General features: G+C 42.5%; 5 protein-coding genes across 6 annotated transcripts; 2 read left to right on the top strand and 3 right to left on the bottom strand.

The window, feature by feature from the left end:
• Positions 1 to 114: 114 nt before the first annotated feature.
• Positions 115 to 1,881, bottom strand: LOC112288559 (plastid-lipid-associated protein 6, chloroplastic). Its single transcript, XM_024532841.3, has 4 exons — positions 1,805 to 1,881; positions 1,231 to 1,601; positions 751 to 987; positions 115 to 650 (listed from the first exon to the last, which is right to left on the bottom strand). Exons 2-4 carry the CDS (start codon positions 1,513 to 1,515, stop codon positions 309 to 311), a joined length of 864 nt encoding a protein of 287 aa, XP_024388609.1. The 5' UTR covers positions 1,516 to 1,601; positions 1,805 to 1,881; the 3' UTR covers positions 115 to 308.
• Positions 1,882 to 2,115: 234 nt separating this feature from the next.
• On the top strand, positions 2,116 to 3,876 carry LOC112288560 (small ribosomal subunit protein eS1y). Its single transcript, XM_024532842.3, has 5 exons — positions 2,116 to 2,275; positions 2,408 to 2,513; positions 2,660 to 2,797; positions 3,011 to 3,397; positions 3,681 to 3,876. The coding sequence occupies exons 1-5, from the start codon at positions 2,217 to 2,219 to the stop codon at positions 3,753 to 3,755; spliced, it is 765 nt and encodes a 254-aa protein (XP_024388610.1). The 5' UTR covers positions 2,116 to 2,216; the 3' UTR covers positions 3,756 to 3,876.
• Positions 3,877 to 6,033: 2,157 nt separating this feature from the next.
• Positions 6,034 to 9,114, bottom strand: LOC112288430 (protein S-acyltransferase 10). Of its 2 annotated transcripts, XM_024532584.3 has the most exons (3): positions 7,459 to 8,970; positions 6,988 to 7,040; positions 6,034 to 6,790 (listed from the first exon to the last, which is right to left on the bottom strand). In XM_024532584.3, the coding sequence occupies exons 1-2, from the start codon at positions 8,534 to 8,536 to the stop codon at positions 7,030 to 7,032; spliced, it is 1,089 nt and encodes a 362-aa protein (XP_024388352.1). In that variant the 5' UTR covers positions 8,537 to 8,970; the 3' UTR covers positions 6,034 to 6,790; positions 6,988 to 7,029. The 2 variants fall into 2 exon arrangements, with proteins under 2 accessions (XP_024388352.1, XP_073393372.1); XM_073537271.2 differs by having other exon boundaries at positions 6,034 to 7,040; positions 7,459 to 9,114.
• Positions 9,115 to 10,607: 1,493 nt separating this feature from the next.
• Positions 10,608 to 12,423, bottom strand: LOC112288429 (glycosyltransferase BC10). The gene is made up of 2 exons (XM_024532583.3): positions 11,724 to 12,423; positions 10,608 to 11,588 (listed from the first exon to the last, which is right to left on the bottom strand). Exons 1-2 carry the CDS (start codon positions 12,279 to 12,281, stop codon positions 10,950 to 10,952), a joined length of 1,197 nt encoding a protein of 398 aa, XP_024388351.1. The 5' UTR covers positions 12,282 to 12,423; the 3' UTR covers positions 10,608 to 10,949.
• Positions 12,424 to 14,929: 2,506 nt separating this feature from the next.
• LOC112288969 (uncharacterized) lies at positions 14,930 to 16,656 on the top strand. Its single transcript, XM_024533776.3, has 2 exons — positions 14,930 to 15,282; positions 15,514 to 16,656. The coding sequence occupies exons 1-2, from the start codon at positions 15,172 to 15,174 to the stop codon at positions 15,661 to 15,663; spliced, it is 261 nt and encodes an 86-aa protein (XP_024389544.1). The 5' UTR covers positions 14,930 to 15,171; the 3' UTR covers positions 15,664 to 16,656.
• The last annotated feature ends 4,234 nt before the right edge of the window (positions 16,657 to 20,890 follow it).

Raw genomic sequence — 20,890 nt, 5'->3', positions numbered from 1 at the left:
AACAACCAAATTCTAAAACACAAGCACCTCTCACAACAAAACACACTCGACAACACAGACACAAGCAACTTAAGAAAACACAAATGAATGCCATTTCCACAGAGAGAAAAGATAAAACACTCATCAAATATTCCCCCCATTTGCTAAAATTGTTGTACAAGCAAATCTCATCATCGTCAAAGCACAAATAAGAATGAAAAGGATTCCAAAGCCAAAATGGAAGCCAGGTCCACAATGCAACGCATGATGACACAACTCTAGATTACAACACAGAATTTACACCGACCTACCGACTTGGGGTCGTCGAATCACGCCCGGACGAAGATGCGCAGCTCGCCGCGGTCGCCGCGACTGATGCGAAAATCCGAGTCCAAGTACGTGGTGTCGAAGCTGCCGCCACGCGAGTTGGATGGCTGCCTCAGAAATTCCGGTAACGGAGGCGTGTCGAAGGAGGGCAATTGCGACAGCCCCCCCGTGGGCTTCACCGTCGTCTTGTCGAACACGATGCGGATGCTGTTGCTGCTCGTCACCTCAAACGTGTGGGCTAACGTTGCTGTCACTTCCACTGGAGGTAGTGGCCACGGAGTTCCCACTCGCAGATCCACGATGTTGTCTAGCTCTTTGCTTGCTACGTCTATTCTTTGGTACACCTGCGGTAGTCGTGAGCATATTGGTTTAGAAAGGTGGAGTCTTGGGGGAGAACAGTAAAAAGGTTCAAGAATCGATCGATGCAGTGAAGTATTTTCGAACCTGGCCTAGGGTGAGTGGGAGTAGCCGGCCCACAGGTGGTCCTGGTCTCTCGCCTCCGAGACTGCCTGTTGCGAATCCGCTGGTAAAGACCAATCGCCATCTGCCTTGCAGCAAGTCTAAGTCCCTTGGTAGCTCCACCGCGTCTCCTGCTGCTTCCAATTTGCGGGCTGCTGCATCGGCTGCTGTTTCGTCGTTCGCGGTTGCCAGCAAGCCCCTGTCCAACCCTGCGATTATACTCTGCATTGCCATATGAATTCCAACATGTTATGCATCATTTGGGTGATAGTTGTGGGAAGTGTAACTGGTTACGATGTGCGTCAGTCAAATTACTGGCGAGATTGATAATTGTGACACTGACAGAGATTAACGACCTTAGGGCTCGATTCACGGGAAAGCTCTTTTCGATTGCATGCGATTCGCGTAAGCCTCACAAACATGAATGTAAGCATCGGACATGTGAGTGGGTGTGGCGACTCTTACAAGGAGCTCCGTCTTGAGACTCGAAACGTTGCTCTCATTCTTTTCGTTTCCACTCGAGAATGGTGGATTTGCGGTAAGAGGCGCGGTTGTGGCGGAAACTTTAGGTAAGTTTGCCGAAACGATTCGGTTCCCGGCTCTCGGTTCTTGCGCGACGCTCGGAAACCTGGATTCTCCTGCAAAGAACAGGGAAACGGGCCTTGACACCCCAACTGCAGATTCTTGTCCACTGTGTCGGTGAACCGCCGAAGTGACGCCCGTGGGCGTCAGTGCCGTGATTGACGCCATGACCCTCAGCGTAAATCAGGACAGCAACAACCCAACACCTGGTCGTCCTTGAAGAACACACAGCTTCGTGGACAAGTTCTAAATCCCTGAAACACCTCAATTCTCAGCCACAGCTGCAAGTGCACCAAATTCCGACAGCCAACCGATAGAATAAAGAGTGAAAGTACAGTTCTACACCACAGAGGCTGCTATGCAATTCGAAGTAAGAAATCCAACGTGCGCGCGGAAACTGTAATTCACAACATTCGAACAACCCATGAAGCAGTCCGAAGAGAAAACGATGACTGACCTAAGCGCGTGGCGCAGTAGTGGAGACTTTGCGGAAGACTAAATCAGTATTACGGTGCAAAATCAAGTTAAAAGGATGGCAAGGAACTTCCGAACGATTCCAGTGTGTTGGAATATATGGTATTCGGAAGATATCACTGGGTCCTAAGAAACAAGTGTTTGCTGGGCTTGAAAGCACGCAGCGTGGCGTCCTGGCGACACCATGACCTCCCGATGAATGAAGAAGCTTCCAGATGAACAGACACTTCTCTACTTTCACCAAGAGTGTGTCGAATACGTCGGTGTGAAAGGAGGCCTTGGATAAGGGGTTGGAGCTGAGAAAATCGACACTCCGAGCTGATGTCTGTCTGCTGTGAAGAAACCTGCTTTCAGACTCATCATCGCCTGGGAGTTCCGCTTCGTAGCAATCAGCCATGGCGGTCGGCAAGAATAAACGTATCTCGAAGGGAAAGAAGGGAGGCAAGAAGAAAATGTAGCGCTCTCCTTCTCCTTCTCTTTACAGGAATGGCTAATTCGCTGTCCTGCTGCGCTGGTTTGAGTTTAGGTTTCGAGGTTTGTGTTTGTTTCCACGCATTGACGCGGAGGACGGTGGGATGTAATGCAGTGTCGATCCTTTCTCGAAGAAGGATTGGTATGACATCAAGGCCCCCAACACCTTCACGCAGAAGTCGCTGGGGAAGACCCTGGTGACCAGGACCGCGGGTACCAAGGTAAGAGCATGCTGCTGGGTGGGTCGGGGTGTGTGCATGGTGGCGGTGAATTGAGTGGACGTAGGGTGCACGCAGCATTGATTGGGTGCGAATGTGGTGGAAGAATTGTGGGGTTGACGAGAGGGGTGTTGCGTGGGGCGCAACAGATTGCGTCCGATGGGTTGAAGGGGCGCGTGTTCGAGGTGTCGCTGGCGGACTTGCAGAACGACGAGGACCAGGCTTTCCGGAAGATCAAGCTGAGGGCGGAGGACGTGCAGGGGAAGAATGTGCTGACGAACTTCTGGGTACGTGGTGTGCGACGGGGTGTGAGTGTGAGTGTGGGTTGAATTAGGTGAGAGGGTGGTGGGCGCAACGAAGGAAGGAAGGAAGGGAGGAAGGAAGAGGGGATTAGTGGGTTGTAGTAGTTACGGAGAGCAGCAGGGGAGGTGGCATTGTTTTTGTGGAAGGGGTGGTGATAAGAGGCAGAAGGTAAGAGGTGGGTGCGTGAATGGATGCAGGGCATGGACCTGACGACGGACAAGCTGCGGTCGCTGGTGCGGAAGTGGCAGAGTCTGATCGAGTCACACGTGGATGTGAAGACGACGGACAACTACATGCTTCGGATATTCTGCATTGCATTCACGAAGAAGAGGCCGAACCAGATCAAGAAGACATGTTATGCACAGAGCAGCCAAATTCGTCAGATCAGGCGGAAGATGAGGGAGATAATGACGCGGGAAGCGCAGAGTTGTGACCTGAAGGAGCTGGTGGCGAAGTTCATCCCGGAGGTGATCGGGAAGGAGATCGAGAAGGCAACGCAGGGGATCTACCCGCTGCAGAACACGTTCATCAGGAAGGTGAAGATATTGAAGGCTCCGAAGTTCGACCTCATGAAGTTGATGGAGGTACGTCCTAATAGTGATGTTTTGCACGTGGAAACAAACTGTTTTTGTGTAAATTTTATTGGTGAGGTTGCCGGAAATTTTTGATACTTTGAGCACTGCATTCTTTCATATGTATGTATGTATGTATGTATGTATGTATATTTTCACACACGTACATGTATGTGTGTATGTGCACGTTTGTAGCTCCGTTCAGCTGTAGTCCAGAGTAGTGTTTTTGGTCATTGTGGCCGTAGTTGGCTATTCTGTATCAGGTTTAATTTTTCTTTCATCGCGGGTTTGACAGGTTCATTTGGAGATGATGTCCCGGAGACTGAGGCTGCTCCGGTCCCTGGTGCCTAAGTTTCGGTGCTGTTTTTGACGCTGAATCCTACTCATAGCATTTGTAGACAAGTTGTGTTAATCCACAGATGTAGTCGGATTTTTTGACTCAGATTAAGAGCATTCTGTAATTTACATGTAATCCACTATCTTCCTTCCAAGTTTCTTTTGTCAGATTGTGTATGTCGTTCGTGCCACTCCTTTACCTGATTTTTTATGTGTTTTTGTTTTTTTGGTATTTGTTTTTCTTAAATTTGTCTTGGTTGTGAGTACTTTTGGGTAAGTTACTTTGAGACATAGGGCGGTTTGTGTTTGTAGAGTGAAATGAGGGCTCGTTGTGTGAGCTTGTTGTTACGCAAGGCACATTGAAGGTGGCAAATTCAAGTCTTGTCTATGTATGATTCATTGAGGGATAGGTTGGAAGTTGGATGATATTGTTATTGACATAACATGAAAGAAAAAAACTATTGCAGAAAGCAGTGAAATATTTTTAACTATTTCATTTACATTCGATTGATGTAATGCATATTTTAGATTTTAAAATTGTGGCTGGAATATTTTGGAATTTTCTAAGCAATGTTTTGCGCATCTGCTTATATTACAGTTGTTTAAAGGTAATTAACAACTACCTGATGATGTTACTTTCAAGTATCATCTCAAATTTCACTAACTAAACAGAGAACATGAAGTCTTCTCATCTGAGATGTATGGTTCTACATTCTTAGTATAAAATTCTAAATATCTTGTTCAATTCAACATGTGTGCTAGTAACATCACTTTAATGCAATTAATCAAGAGCAATGTGAAAACATGCATTGTTTATGTGTAGCAAACAATATATGCAGAATGTCAAATACATTCCTTTTGTATTGAGGTATAGTATTGATGAATATAATTGCCATAGTAGTTTTTAAATGTATCACATTATTGTTCATGGTTTTAAAATGATTCATGGTTTTTAGAATTTCTTAATAAAGTGTGGATGACCAAAAGAACATGACAACTAGAGTAGTTTTTTTTTTTTTTTTTTTTTTTTTTTATCTTGTTTTGTTATCTTTCTATTAAACAAAAAACTAAAATAATTATGGTTTGTTTAGTTTTATGTTTTCAAGTTAATAGAAGAAATTTTATGGCAATAAATAATAACATCTTAGAAGTATTGTTTTTAACTTCTAATTTTATTTATACATTGTTCAAAAAGTGTTATGTTTCATGTTAATACCAATGTGTTTTTGTTACAAAACAAGTAAAATCAGTCATTTATCAAAGTATGTAGATCAAATCATAATAGAATAGATATAATAATATGTTTGGAGATATTGGACTAAGAGAATGAGCAAGAAAAGAATATTTGGATAATAGAGAAGCCAATGAAAAAGGACCATCATGGAATTTAGTAGAGGATACAACTTATTATTAGATGAAGAAGGAGATGACCACAATTTTAGGAGAATATTAATTGAAAGGTGAGACCAAAAGTTATAGGCTCTACCTAAAACCATTGTCTAAACTTTGTTTTTTTTGTAGTTTTAGCAAGAAACAACTCAAAGATAAAGATGAACAAGGTGAATATATTTTATGATGCAAGTTAACCATCTTCAATGAATCTAAGTTCTATTCTTTTGATGCAAATCAACACTATCTTCATTCATTGTGCCTTATAAATTTAGGTGACTTCTTCCAAACAATTTTCTCCTATGGATCTTTCCACTCTAATGCTTCTTATTGATTAACAACATTACTTTTGATGCAATTCCTTAACAACAATGTTGAATTGATTGTGCTAAAAGAAGTTAATTTCAAATATATTGGTAGGACTTATTTGTTTCAAGAATTTGGGTTTATAAATTAATTTTTCATCATTCATTTTTTTTTAATTTAGAAATAATTACATTCTCTTTGAAGGTTATAGAAATCCATCAAGCTAACAGAGAAGACTTTCATCTTTTCATGAATTTCTCAATGCCAATCTTGACTTTTACTTAGATGAAAACATTCCAGAAAGTACCAGTTTTCTGGTTTATATGCAGCTTTGTTTAGCTTCAGTTCTGCACATTATGTATAATCCGTACATAAATTTCAAAGGTCTAATGGAGATTTGATCGGCAAGTTTAAGATTAGTCATTAAACCCCCCACAGTTCAAAATGCAATGATGATTTCATAAGTTTATTGAAGTACCGCCAATCATGCACAACTTCACCTCAATTTAGTTGGAACTTCTAAGTGAAGTCGAAGAAACTGAAATACAAACAATTTGTCTTCATAGTAGACAAGCAATTCAATTCGAATCTCATGCGAACATTCATAAAAGCATCTGTGTTATCAAATTTGGATTTTCGAATAAAAACTGTGTAGTTTAAAGCTTCACATGGCAATTAGTTCTAGGAGTGCAATGCCCACAATAGGGTTTACGCAGAAGGAGCATCTCGTGTGCGACAATGCCGTCAAATAGAGGAGATGTGTGCTCTAAGAAGGTTGAGAAATCTTGCTAATATGACAACCGGATGGCCACACAACATGGTCCTTTTGATGTTTTTGGAGCTGGGCTCGAAAAAATAAGCTAATTATAGAAACATACAGCATCGGCGTGGACTTGAAGCCCACCTCTGGTTTGCTGGATTGGAGTGAGCCACAGCAGATAAATAAGGTGAGAGCCTCAAAGTGATCTACAAAACGGTGTCAAAAACACAGCATTCCGATCCATCGAACTGTGAGGATGGAACGGTAGACTTCCGGATTTGTTCTGTAAAAGCTGAGAAGGGTAAACACATGAGCAGTTGGCAAAGCCTAGACCAAAACAAGAGTGCTCCAGGTAGGCCTCAGTTGTGAACATTTAGGCATACAGTCTGCACCGAGAGGTGATCCTCCCATCCCTTCAGTGGTAAACAGAGCTTGCTGCAGAAAGATTGAACATTAAAAGCCCTCATCTTCACCAGTCGGTATCCTAAAAATTGGCAATGATTTCGGGGTAGAATAGCTGTGTGACGGTTGCGAGTTTGCCCTGTCTATGACCTTGGCCATTTTCAAAGACATTAGGCAAAGCCTTTCGAAAAAACACAATTCGGTACAGATACCTGACATGGGTCAGCAACACACCAACGCATAAACGAAGAATTGAGCAATACCTTGACTGCATCGAGCGCAGAGGGACATCCAATAAAACGCAATTGTTGAGACGATTTCATTGTCGTAAGAACATAAGGCGGTGATCTCAATATCTCTTTCTATCCTTGTCTTGTAGTTTAAGAAAAAGGAGATCATGCGTTCTTACCAGCAAAGGTCAAAACAAGAAGTCCGCACTACATCCTATCCATCATCCACAATCTGCAAAAAAATCCAAGAATCACGTGATTCTGCGCCGTTTTGATTTAAATGAACTCTGCTCTTTCTCAGAAGAGCCAGATGAAGACTGCATTAACTTACAAATAACAAGTGCCCATGAGTCTGGTGCGTAAACCTGACCTAGAGGTACATAAATGAATAGGTCGCAGACCATAACCTTGGTAATATTATATGACAAACCCATAAAATTAGTTTTTTTCCAACACAAACCTCTCATTAAGCGTTGCAATTGCGAGATTAATCAATACGTTTTAGTGTTTTAATAAAAACCTAAAGAAAGCGGTGGATACCTTAAAAGCTCTATTGCAAATGCGACGAGAACTTAACGCTGGTCTTTTCCATCACCCACTCTACACACTATCTATCTCCGAATAAAGTTAGCAACATCTGAAGTACTTACAGTTGAAACAAGATGTCGGGCGCGCCATATCCTCTAACTCCTCTGGGCTGGGGAGGACGTAAATTGGATACTCGGAGCTCCGTGAACAGCAGAATGAATACAAATTGACATCCATGCCTCTGTTGAAAGGATGCACCTTCTCTGGCAGCATCCTCAGGTACGGGATACGACGTCGCCTCGTCAATTCATAGGTGGTTTGGTTGGTTATTATCAGGTATGAATGGAACAGAAATAGGGTTATCAGAAAGCACTCTGTGATGATGAGGCCGAGTATCACAAGCATCACAATCGACTCCTCCACCCACCAAGTGTGCCCAATACTCCTCCTAAAAGCCCTGATGTACCAAACTATACTCCACATAACGAGGGCCGCTTCATAGAAGATATACCACCAGAATTTTCTATGATTCTTTTGTCCTACGCATGTCCCAAGCCAAACACAATGGTGATCAAACCGTAGCACGCACTTATCGCAATCATGACAGTGTTTAGTCCTCAATGGTTGCCATAGCCCGCAGTAAGGACAGCGCCCAGTGTGGCTCGACAGCGACGATACGTTCGAGGCTCGGACTAAGTGGCGGCCATCAGATTCGCGCTTCACATTCGGCGAGTTCATTAGCAAGGGGCTCGCCTCCGAAACAGAGGGGCGCCCACCTTTTGCATTTTCTCTGGAAGCTCGAGATGATCCCCCACTGCTCTCTGAAAAGGATCCGTATATACTGCGTCCTGCTTCAGCTGCCGCTTGAGAGGAAGTCCGAGAAATTCCTCCATTTAGAGCTTGTTTAGCGCGGGCCTCGAAGCCGGCATCTTCGCTCAATACATCTGCCAAGTATCCGGGTGTAGATCCTGCAGTACAGCAGTACTGAATCACAACTATCAACAACAAGGTGAAGTAGCTTCCTGCCCACCAAGAGTAAGTTGTAGTGTATCTGTATAAGTCAGAGTCTAGGAAGAAAAGCCCGCTAACGCCAACTGCGTGAACCAAAACCCACATCAACTTCACCCCCCATCCTATGTGCCAAACGTTGGGCCTCATGCTAAAATGCCTCAAAATCCTTCTCGCAAAAACCAAGTACATTCATCAACGCCACAACTGCTGCGTGCTTCCCCGCCCACCTCCTGAATCCTCACCCCCCCCCTCCAAAAATCCTTGTCAAAAGACAGAGCTCAAATCTCAATCTCCACCCAAAATCTGCAGCATAGACTCCAATTCCCAATCTGTCAGATCCCCCACACGGGATACCCGCAATTCTAAAACCCCTGCTGTATTCATGCGAATCCAAACCAAGTGCCAGACTCGGAATCGAATGTCACGGAGAGGAATCGCAAGGAGGGGTGTAGGGTTTGCAGGCTCCCTGTCAAGGAATCTTCCTCACAAACAAGGGCAAATCCTCGAGCAACTCAACGCAGCATTTGCAAACTAGCTAAGCGGAAATCTCTGAATAAAAACACGAGACGAACCGCATATCTCACACTGCAATCGCGATAATCTAGCAACGGGACCACGAGCGCAACGATAGCTCAGAGAGCACCACACAGCGCCATTCTCACTCCCTCACACGGAGGCAGGAGGGGTCTCAAAACCGCGTGGGTGCCCATCACCGCGTCGCTTTCCACCACGGTACCCCGTTCGCCCCCAAAAGCTTTCAATCCTCAGTGCTGGTTTTGCGTATCATGTGGAACAACGTGTAGACATATGGGTTGGAATACCAAAGGATGCGTGGTTCATGCAGAGCTAACGACGATGCCGACGACCAGAGAAACGTGATTCCTCGGTGAGGCATGGATGAGAAAAGCAGTTTCCAAACCTCGCTGCTAAGAAAAAAATTTAAAAAACAACATTCATCATCCTGTGGGCACACTATTCTCGATTCCTCTACATAAATGTGGGTGGAAAGCAATGGCCCGGGTAACAGCTGAGCATTCTTTCACAGTGTCGTAGATTCAGCGCACAAACGATACTCCATTTTATAGAGCGTCCAAGGGAAGACTAGCATTTTGTGCCGCCTTTCCTAATCTATGTATGAGCTCGAAAGTCTGTTTTTTCCCGGTCAGATCCGGCTAGGGCTGATTCCCTGTGATCACCTTGTGCTTGGAACAGTCCTTATGATGAGGATAAAAAGAGAACGTAGAAGAAAAAAAACAAGCAACCAGACGAAAACAGGACTGACAACTTTTGAAACTTTTCACTTCGTTGGGTGAAATGCGAATTTTGCTATCGTGTCTGGCTTGATACACACTGACTACTTGGTCAATTGCAAACAGCTCACAGAGTGACTGATAACCACCGCTTCTGAGAGCGAATTGAACAGAAAGGACTCACTGGGATATGTTGCTGAATTCAAGCTTTGAAACTAGACTGCTAGCATGGGTGATGTGGGCCACCCATGTAAACATCACTTGCCTGTCTGCCGGTTGAGGCATCGTCGTCAATAACGTCCTTCCATAATTATATTGTTGAACTGAGTCCAACAAAGATCCAACAAAACTGAACCTACGACTTCGAAATATGCCTTGCGACAGACCAAACAGTCATGGATCTGGAGCATGTGTGACGAATGACAGAGAATCTCGCGTGGGGTACTAGACCAATGAAACAAACAACTGAAATGCAGGAAGATGAGTCTCCATCCAACTTGGTTCACACTGGTGCGAAGCCCACCGCGCAGACGGTCTGTCGATCGTAAGCAGGAGTGCTTCTTCGCGTGTATATGAACAGGGAAACCAAACCTGTGAACTGTGACATCAAAAGTTTTTCACCTGCAACTTGACTGCGGCGTTCGACCTATCAAGTGTGCAAAGGTCGCTGCTTGACGCTTGCAGGGGGCGCATGCGCAGACACAATCCACCACCATCACTTCCAATCTCAACAGCACTCGAACAGTTGTTGCATGTCGTCTTTTTGTGGTGTGTCTCAACAACTCCCCTCGATGCTTGGCTAAGGGCCACAGTACGTAGCGATTAGTGGTGCGTTGCGGAGCTTCTCTTTGAATACTACAATTCCCACTTTTCACGGTCAGAAGGAACATGCAGTTAGGTATCGACCTAATCAACGGGTTAGAACGACGTAAGATAAAAAGAATGTTCACATCGGAGCTTTTTTCGATTCCTAGGTTCCGCCGTCGGCAACATCTCCGACACTGAAGCCATACTCTCAAAGTCTGTTTTATTATTCTCATCGCTGTACACTGTTGGCACATGTATGAAGTCTATACAGTCTATTGGCTCAGCCCCTAAGGTTTTTTCCCGCAAACCTAGTGGACTCTCTAGTACAAAATCTCTGGTTCTGCTGTCTTCGTGATAGCGCACCCCCTAAGCTGATTAATGTTTGTACTTGATTTAACTACCTATACAAATTTGATACTTCACACTGGCTTCACTTACATCGAGGGAAGGCAGATCCCTTGAAGAATTAGAGGTGGAAGGAACTAATGCCATGCCGGGTAGCAAATATCCAACTGAAACCGTAGCAAAAACTTCACTAAGACACGCTACCTCAACATCCGTCGCAACTGTGCGTTGCGCAACAGGGGTTGCAAACTGTCCGGCCTGAACTTTCTTGCGAACAGGTAGCAAACATGACCAGGAGAGCCGTTGTATGTGCACGACTGATCACTCCGGATCCTATGAAGAAATTCTTGCGCGAGATTCTTCCCAAAAATGCCTGGATGCGATCCCCCCTTCGACCAGTCCACGGCAGTGACACTCCTTCCTGCTATCTTGTCCTTGAATTCAATATACATCATGGTGGGAATGTAGTGCTCGTCGACATAGCAAGTATCCTGACAAAATTGACGAAACTTCTGGTAGTATTTAACGTCGGAAACGATGTAGATGGCCAACTCCCGACTCACTTCGAACCACTGCGCTCCTTTCCTCCACTGCTCAACAGCGACCTCTGGTGCCATGCGGGGGTTGTATCTGCCCCTTCCGAAAGGCCCCGGATCGTCAAACACGCCGACAAAGCTTTGGTTGGAGTTCATGAGATAGTTGTACGTGAATGTGAAGTTCCAAATCGGAGCGCAACTCTCAGAAAGAAGGACAAAGCGCTCATTGTCGAAATCAAGGAGTGCGTTTGCTAGCAGCCGCCTCTCCGCGTCGTTCATGGAAATGTCTCCCCATTTCACCTCCTGAAGCCGCCATTCCATAGGACTGTAAGGCCATACTCTCCACAAACAACTCTAGCAATAGAAAGATAGGTGATACACAAGTATAAAGTACAACATGCAGATCGATCTTCTGCAAAACGAATGAGAGACACCCACCTGACTCGAGACATGGCGGCCGAAGAACACAGAAGACGGATACTCCTTAGGCTCATACCCCGGAAGCGAATGGACATAAATATTGTAGAAGACTTTGTGACCTTTAAAGAACAATTCCCACAGAGGAGCGAGCGGCAACGGTCCGACGGTGAGAAACATGAAGGCGACTTTGGGAGTGCGCTTAATTGGCAATCCCGCCCTCGCCGGCACCATGGACGCTCTCCACAGAAGCTCACTATCCGTCATTCCGTGATTCAATCCTAGCGTAGCGTGAGTATCAAGTAAATGCAAATGGAGCTGCTGAGGTGACGCACCAGCTCCGTCGACGCGAGACGAAAGCATTCCAGTGCTAAAAACTCCGAGTAAGTGGAGGCTGGCAACTACTCCTACCAATACTCCGGTGCCAAGAGCGAGCACGAGACCGAACACCTTGAAGAGCATCGAAGGCCATATTTCCTTGACCGGAGCCTTGCCTCCTGTACTTCCATTTTTCACCACTCCGCCACTTCCCGTCGCAAGCTCGTCACTTAGAGAGTTTATCGACGCTCTGCTCTGCATTGTTCACTCTAAAGTTTCCAACAATTCCTCGGAACTGCGGATCTTCCAACGTAATCACCAAACCAACTGAACAACCAAGCTTGCTCCTCTCCCTTCTCCTCCGTTCCGCGCAATTCTAAACCATCGCAATAGAGAAAAGGCAGATCCTCGGCCTACAGTCACATGCGTCGAATTCCCCCTCCACTACCACCCAAAGCAAAAATTCTCCACTAACGCAACACCAGCTGGAAAATCAACAACCCGAGAAAAATTCCAACACCCTCCGCAACCACTCCGAAACGTTTCCACCCAACCACGACGTCGATTTCCTCTCAACTGCCGCAAACCTACTCCCCCTAGAAAAAAAACCAACACCCAAGAGAGCAGAGATGGATTTTTCGGTCTAGTTTTTGTGCAGGCCTTAATTTATTTCTTCATTTATTGATTCTCCCTTAGCTGCCTACTTCTGCTGCTCTCCGTTTCCTGCTGATCCAGATCGCGATGGGGCATGAACATCCACGAGATTTGAACAGCACCCGACGAGAAACCCAACGCCCAAGGCACTTCAGCGTCGTGAATTGGTGGTCGAGGTGCCAGAGACGCGTTCAGCGAGCAATTACGTCGAGCAGGGACGAAATGCGGCTGCGTGGAGCGGCGGGAGGGTCCCGCCAAGTGCAGTTCCGTCGCCTCGTCCTTGAGGAAGACTCGCCTCGCCTCGCTTCGCCTCGCCTCGCTTCGCCTCGCCTCACCTTGGCGAGGCTCGTCCCACGAAGACGACTCGTCAAAAACAGAGGCAGAAATAGAATTTGCGGAGAAGAAGAAGAAGAAGAAGAAGAAGAATAGGAATAGAAATCATGAGCAACGGATGCTTCCTCTCGCCTCTGCGGCTCCCGTCTAGACACCACGTCGCGGAGAATCCTGGGCGTCGGCCCTTGCGCCACATCTGTGCCATTCGATGATGGGAGGTTCGAGGTTGGTCGCTAAAAGTGTCAAGAAGCTCGTGGAAGGAAGGGACGTGACTTCTTTTTTTGTCGTATTTAACCTTTTTGATTTTTGATTTTTGGTCCATTTTGTTCATAGTTGGTTTTGACAATGAGCATGACTCCATCCATCCATGTGTGTTTGTGTTATCTCTTGGTCTTGGTCAAGTCTTCTCTTCTTCTTTTTGCACGCACACATGTGTTTGCCCCGTATGTGTTTGTACAAATTGTTTATTAAAAAGCTCCATTTTGTACAAATTGTTCATATACACTTATATACTCTTTTTATTTTTTTATTTTTTTGTAACTTCTTTTGTTTTTTCTGACATTTTATGTGATTTTGACCAAACCATACCAAAAAAATTTAACGTGTGTATTTTTTGTTGTTGGGATATGTATATGCATGTAAATTTATAAATATGTGTAATTATTGATTAATGAATATGTTGATTGGATTTAAGTTTTTGTGAATGTGATTTCATTCCAATCATCTAATAATGTTTTTTATTTAGTACTGAAACCCATCTTTTTCTCTTATTAAATCAAATACATTAAAACAAGAATAAAATAATTATCAAATATTTGATTGTACGTTATTTCTTTCAAGTATTGAAAATAGTAACACATTTGTATTGACATTTGATATATTTGAAATTGTACGTGGATTTAAAACTTGAATGAAGGTTTGTACATATATATATATATATATATATACATAATTTAGTTGCCTAATTATTTATGAGGGTCCATACATGTGTTTATGTATTGTTTTTCTTCAATAACTTTATTAATGATAGACATAAAAAGTGCAGAATGGATCGAGGAAAAAAAAGTGATCAAATATATATATATATATATATATGCGTGTATTTATTCTTCTGGTAATTCGACATTCCATTGACACCTTTGTTTTCAGTACATTAAGGTTTCCCCAAATCTAGGGTCCAAAAGTGACTGATGTGTTGTTCCAGTAAGGGCCTTATTTTATAGAATGTATTTAAATATATTAATTTTTAAATACACAAACCCAAGCAAGAGTGGATGAAAGAGCTTTCGATCATTCATAATAAATAGTATAGAAAATGAGAAAGTGCCATGTGTGTATCTTTGCAACTGCATGCATCAACTTCCAAATAGTGATTGTCAATACATGTTCTCAATTTACATTTGTGTAGATGAACATGGTGTGTGCAAAATATCATGCTCACGTATACCTTACTATACCCTTGTATTTACATTAGAAGAACCCACTTGCCTTTCATTTAACTATGAGCCTTTCCTTTCTATTATTTTTTTCTTCATCATACCTTCTTATTGGCCACTAAGGCAACTTCTTTGTTACTGAAAAAGTAACTATTGGTAAAGTAGTTACTTTATTTGAATCAATGGCGTTGTAAAAAATCCCCACCCACATCACTCACACTCCACACACACTGCTTTTGGAGACCACTCTAAATTGTTCCTCTCAGTTTACCTCCAACGAAGTTTTGAAATCGTTCGTTCATTACTGTAACGACAACGTCGAAGTCGTCGCGTTCAGATTGTTCACCTCACGTCCGTCGTCGTCGGTGACGAGATAAATCGCTCCATGGACGTCAGTTCCTTCATTGGACGTCAGTGCGTCAGTTGAACGAAAACCTGGTCGTAAGGAAGCGGCGAGCATTCTTGGGGGCTGGCGTTGGAGGAGCCAAGTGTGTGTGGTGCTTAGGTCCCCCCCCCCCCTCTTTGCCATTTCCTCGTTTAACTCACGGAATACCGCAGGAATTGAAGGTGGTTAACTACTCATGATATTTTCCTGCTTAGAAAAGATGTCGAAAGAGAAGTGCAAATGATCGAATTTCTACTATTTAGGCTAAATAGTGCACAGGACATGAAATGTATTTTAAGGGAGTCATGATGAGCTGCAAGCAAATCATAGATGGCAAGTAAACATGCAGAGACGGCTCTCTAGCCTTGAAACTAACGTGGAGATCCGACCACTGAACGGGGAGAAAGCTGTGCAGGCTGCCTCAGACTTTATTGGCGAAGCTTTCATGTCTGGTGTATGTTTGTAGTCTGTCGGTGCATATATCGCATGAATTGATGACATATCTTGCAGTTGAATCACATGAGTGCTTAGTTGACAAAAATGTGGGGATGTTATTGACTAACAGTAATGCTATTGTTTGATTTGAACAAAGATTTGAACTAAATCTTTTAACCGTCGTTCTCTTTTCTCGTCACCTTTTCTTTCTCTGTTTTTATTATCTGTTCTCTAACCATCGGTTGGGCAGGTCGGAACAGCTGTTATCATTTTTGAGGTTCAACGAAGTTCTCGTGCTGAGTCTCGGAAAGAAGAAGCTCGTAAGCAAGAGTTGGAGGTAGTACTTGAAACATGCTCTTCCTCATGTTCTCTGTTGTTAAGTACTTTTTTTTTAGTCTAAGCTTACTCTTCTACAGAATTATTGAGCGAATCAACATTAAGACAGGCCTTGAGGCAGTTGAACTTGATACGGGATCGAATAGATGAGCTAGAGCAGATGGCAAGAGGACGAGGATCCACGAGCTGGATACCAGGAATGAGCAAGCAAGAGGAGAAAAACCACGTGCGTACATCATTCTCCCCCAGCCCTCCAGAGGCGGCTCAAAATCAAATCACGGCACGTTAAGCGTCAGTTTGAGGCCCTTGGGTATGGGCAGAAGTTGGAAAGGACTCCTGCTTGTCAACCATGTATGAAAACATGTGGTTTGTTGAATTTTAGCAACAACCAAGGTGTTTAGCGGCTGCTTAGTTATGACTGATGACTGCCTTGCACCTCATCGTTTTTCTAATAGTTGTTAGGCTTATCCTAGTGTATTCACTCCTGGAACAAATGGTTTTTTGGAGATGACAAAAAGAGTTTTGACTGAACTACTTGGTTTCAGAATTTCGCAGTAAATTTTTTTTCTAAACTCTTTTTCTTTACTCTGTGGACTTGGAAATGGTCTGGGTCATTATTAGTTTCGTTGCACCACTTAGGTTTGTAACTGGACTGATCGATAGAGTGAGCTGACGCAGAGCGGCCCACTGAGGATTCGTACACTGCACCAATGCAGTGAGATTTGCTGAAATAAGCCCCCGTAGTAATCAATTGCCATGGATTTAATGGCCTTTGCAACTAGCCGAAGTAGCATTAGAGGTGCCAAACATGTTCTAAACCATAGGATTGAATGTCCAAGTCGTCTGAATTGAAGTATGCGGTCATTTACTGAGTGTTTATGTCTTGACTCTTGCAGTAGGCCATTCGAATGGAATCCAACTTGTAGATTGAAGAACCTGGAGCATTGATTTGTAATTATTAGACTAGCATGAATGCCATAAGTTTGTTAATGTATTTATATATAATTTAAAACATATACACATTATTTTTTTTATGGTATTAACTCCATAATGAACCTTGTTTGTTGATTAGTTTCTCTTTTTAAACACAGAGAGAGAGCACGTAAATTGGCTCTTAATATGACATTGTTACTTCAGTGTTGCTATAGTTTGAGGATAGTGTTAAAATGTGATCTACGCGTACAAAGCACATTGTGTTTAGTTTGTTTTTGGTGATTCACCGTGACAAAATTTGGGTTATAAATTTGAAACCAATTGTGATGAAGTAGAATCTCGGTTGTTAATATCTTTGGCAAGTATAGTTCTCAAACTAAGATAAACCTATACTGTATTAAACATTGTAGAAAATAGAAATAAAAATAATACATTTGCCAAAGAGAAGGTGATTCAGCAATTTTATAAAAACAAAGAAAGATGTTGTAATTGTAAAATACTATTGTAGATATTTATTTTGCCGAAGAAAAGTAATTAAAATGCGATATTTAGAAACTTGAAGAGTGTCAAAAGTGTAAACTGATATTTGTAAATTTAAGAATAATTCCCAGATTATAGCACAGTAATTCATTAAAAAACAATTTTGGTTTTCACACTAAACTTTTATTGAGTTGAAGTTTTACTTGTTGCTTTTTTTGAAAAGATCAGTCACTTATATATTATTACACTATTGAATCATAAATTATGTCGGTTAAAGATTAATTGGATGAAATTAATCTTTAAATCATGTTTGGTGTGTGTGAGTGTATACACACACACACACACACATATATACATGTATATATATATATATATATATATATATATATTTACCGCGGTTCTAAATTTGGTGTTTCAATGATAAAAAGTTAAAAAAAATAAAAAATAAAATAAAAAATGGCTTGTATTTCGAGTTAAATTCAATGCTCATGAGTAGAAACACCATTGGAATCCTCCCCGTCATTGGGACAACACCACCAACTCATGTCTATCCTCAAAATTATGAAGTGTACTTGTTCCTTCAACACATATCAGCTTTATATGCTCTGCAAGCCGGACAGATTCGAAACCCGGCGTACAAAGAGGTTTCTAGTTACTTAAACCACATTCAATTTAGCCCCTCGACACTCTTTGACTGCAACCGCAACTACATAAAACCCACTACAACCCATGCACATCAGCTAGACGAGCTGAAGCAACTCCAAATCAAGATACACCCACCAAAGAGATGGTCTCACGGTAACCCCAAACAGAAGTCCTGAGGTCATTTAAATCATTGAAACAAAGCTAGGCAGGAATTTCAGTGTACATGTGCGTCGTCCATGATACTTAGACATTTCTATCTGTTTACAGCAACTTTTAACTTATAACATCTGTTGGAACCCTTGTAACACCAGATTACTCAGCAACTATGAATTGTGTCTTTACCAGTGAGAGCAAACTTCGCTGGGGTATGATTCTCCCTGTTTGATTTACGTCATACGAAAAGGGTTCGTTCGGACAGCTTGTTCATACTCCTCCAAAGACAAAATTCGACGGACGAACATAATTCTATTGGAAATCGCATACCCCACAGGAACGCCAGACGAGAACATCGCTAACCGTAAAATTCAACGAAGCTGGACTGGACAACAATGGGATGATAGTCGCTTGAGAAAAATGCACATCCTCGAAAAGAGATAAACACACCAAGTAACCCTAAATGGCTGCCTTCAAGCTATGGACCCACAGATGCAAAAGAATCGAAAAGGGGACGAGACGAATTGGGAGGAGGGAGAGAAGCAGCACGACCCGCAGCGCGGAGCGCGAAAGCTGAGAAGCGGACTATCCATGGACTTCGCCTTCGCCGTTGTCGGCGAAAAAAGGCGGGCTTCGCGGACCAGCCCACCCTAACGCATACCGACACCGACGTTCCCACCCAACTTGTACCCTGTTCCATCCGCCTTTCACGCGTTCCCTTCTTTGTTCTCTTCCGCGCGTTCTCATGTAGTGGGTGGCCGGCCAGTGGTATATGCCAACTCATCGAGGTGACGTCAACATCGGATAACTCTCCGTGGTACGAGGGTATGATCAATCACATGACGACACGTATGATTTCGGCTGGGTTTGAGTTTTCGATGACTCCACATGGTGCTGACTAGTTTTGAATTTTGTAATTATTTTTTTATTTCATGAAAATGCATTTATAATATGTAAAATGCTGAACGCTGAAATAAGAAATCGTTGCTGGTTTCTACTGTAAAACTGCAAATGTCTACATTATTAGGTCAAGCTTGCATATGGAGTTATAAGAATAATTATATGCTTAACATTTATATTAAAATTAATGTTTAACGATTAGCCATTACATCAAAGACTATATTAAACTATTAATGATTTAATTTTAATTCATTACATATGGGCATTGGTGTGCTGCATGTTAATGCTAGAAAGGAATTTTTTGTGCATTGTAAGGCAATTTGTATGACTTCAATTACTCCCTACCTCTCATCAAATGTTTTAACAAAATTGATTTGAATTCCATGCATTACAAGAAATATCTACATGCATGCAATACATACCAATGCATTGTGACCTCAATCACTCTATTTCTCTCATTGAAATATCAATGTAGTTTATCTAATGTCACACATTACAACACCATCAACTCATGTATATACATAAATTCATTGGTCTTTGTAAGATTTCATTTCTCAATGTCAAATGTACAACCTTTTGTTAATGGTTAGTAATCTAGTTTTGATGACATCCTGGCAACAAATTGCTAATGCTTTTGGATATTTTTGCAATGTATGTCTGTACTGCAATGGTATGCAATAAGTTTCAGAAAAAATCAGTTAGATAAATATCAGTATAATTACTTTATAAAAAATTTGGGATAAAAGTTCATAGTTATGGTCAATCTTAAACTGTCAAAGTGTACATTGAGATAGTTCACACTAAGACATTGTGTATCAACTCTTTACTAAAAAAGATAAATTGTAGCAGTTAAGATTCAACATATTGATACTATTTTATAATGTGATGTGTGCCAATATTGTGCTCATTTTTATATATTTATCTAGGATATTAAGCTGACATTTTTAAAAAATTGATCTAAAATCAATTATGCAGTTTAAATAAACGAAATTCTTGAAAGAATCAATGTATAATAATTAAATTCATAATTCTGAAAGTTGTCACTTGATTACAAACAATTGCCATGTTAAATTACACATACACTCTACAATTTTACACCTCACGTGTATATAAATAAATAAATAAATAAATAAATATTTAGTTTCACTTTGAATAAATATTTATTTAGACTAAGTTTGAATAAATTTACTTTGTATTAAATAAAGTTTGAATAAACTTTTAAACTTATAAATTTATCTAAATAAATAAATCTTGTATTACTTAGTTTTAGAAACTCTATACTTTGCAACACATCGGTTACAATTTTCTTTAGGAGACCTAATTATACACCTTCCATAACATATTACATTGTATATCGAACATCTATCCAACCATCAACGTCCACACCCAACCATCCACGCACACATTCGTCCCCTAAACCATCCACGCACACATTCGTCCCCTAAACCATCCACGCACACATTCGTCCCCTAAACCATCCACGCACACATTCGTCCCCTAAACCATCCACGCACACATTCGTCCCCTAAACCATCCACGCACACATTCGTCCCCTAAACCATCCACGCACACATTCGTCCCCTAAACCATCCACGCACACATTCGTCCCCTAAACCATCCACGCACACATTCGTCCCCTAAACCATCCACGCACACATTCGTCCCCTAAACCATCCACGCACACATTCGTCCCCTAAACCATCCACGCACACATTCGTCCCCTAAACCATCCACGCACACATTCGTCCCCTAAACCATCCACGCACACATTCGTCCCCTAAACCATCCACGCACACATTCGTCCCCTAAACCATCCACGCACACATTCGTCCCCTAAACCATCCATCCGCTCATCCATTTATGCACCCATTTATGCACCCATTTATGCATCAGTTCATATATTCATTCATCCACGTTTGATACACTATTTTTCGTTTTCCGAGTTAGAAGCCAAAAGCAAAGCACTTCAATGGCAGAAAGTAACTGTACAGAAACTCTCCCATTCACACAATAGAAGTTTGAGCCCGTTTTTACGCGAAGGGGGGGGGGGGGATGACAGGAACGGCGCGGCGCTCGGTTGCAAAGCGCGGTCGAGAGCAGGAGGGGAAGCGCGCGGGTCAGGGCGGAAGAGGAGAAGGAAGAAGGGCGAGCAAGGGGGGGGGGGGGTGTGCTGTGCTTTG

The sequence above is a fragment of the Physcomitrium patens genome, chromosome 11 (genome assembly GCF_059467195.1).
Source record: "Physcomitrium patens ecotype Gransden chromosome 11, ASM5946719v1, whole genome shotgun sequence".
Classification (NCBI taxonomy): domain Eukaryota; kingdom Viridiplantae; phylum Streptophyta; class Bryopsida; order Funariales; family Funariaceae; genus Physcomitrium; species Physcomitrium patens.
The sequence above is the reverse complement of the archived record's forward strand: the minus strand, read 5'-3'. Positions and strand labels throughout refer to the sequence as shown.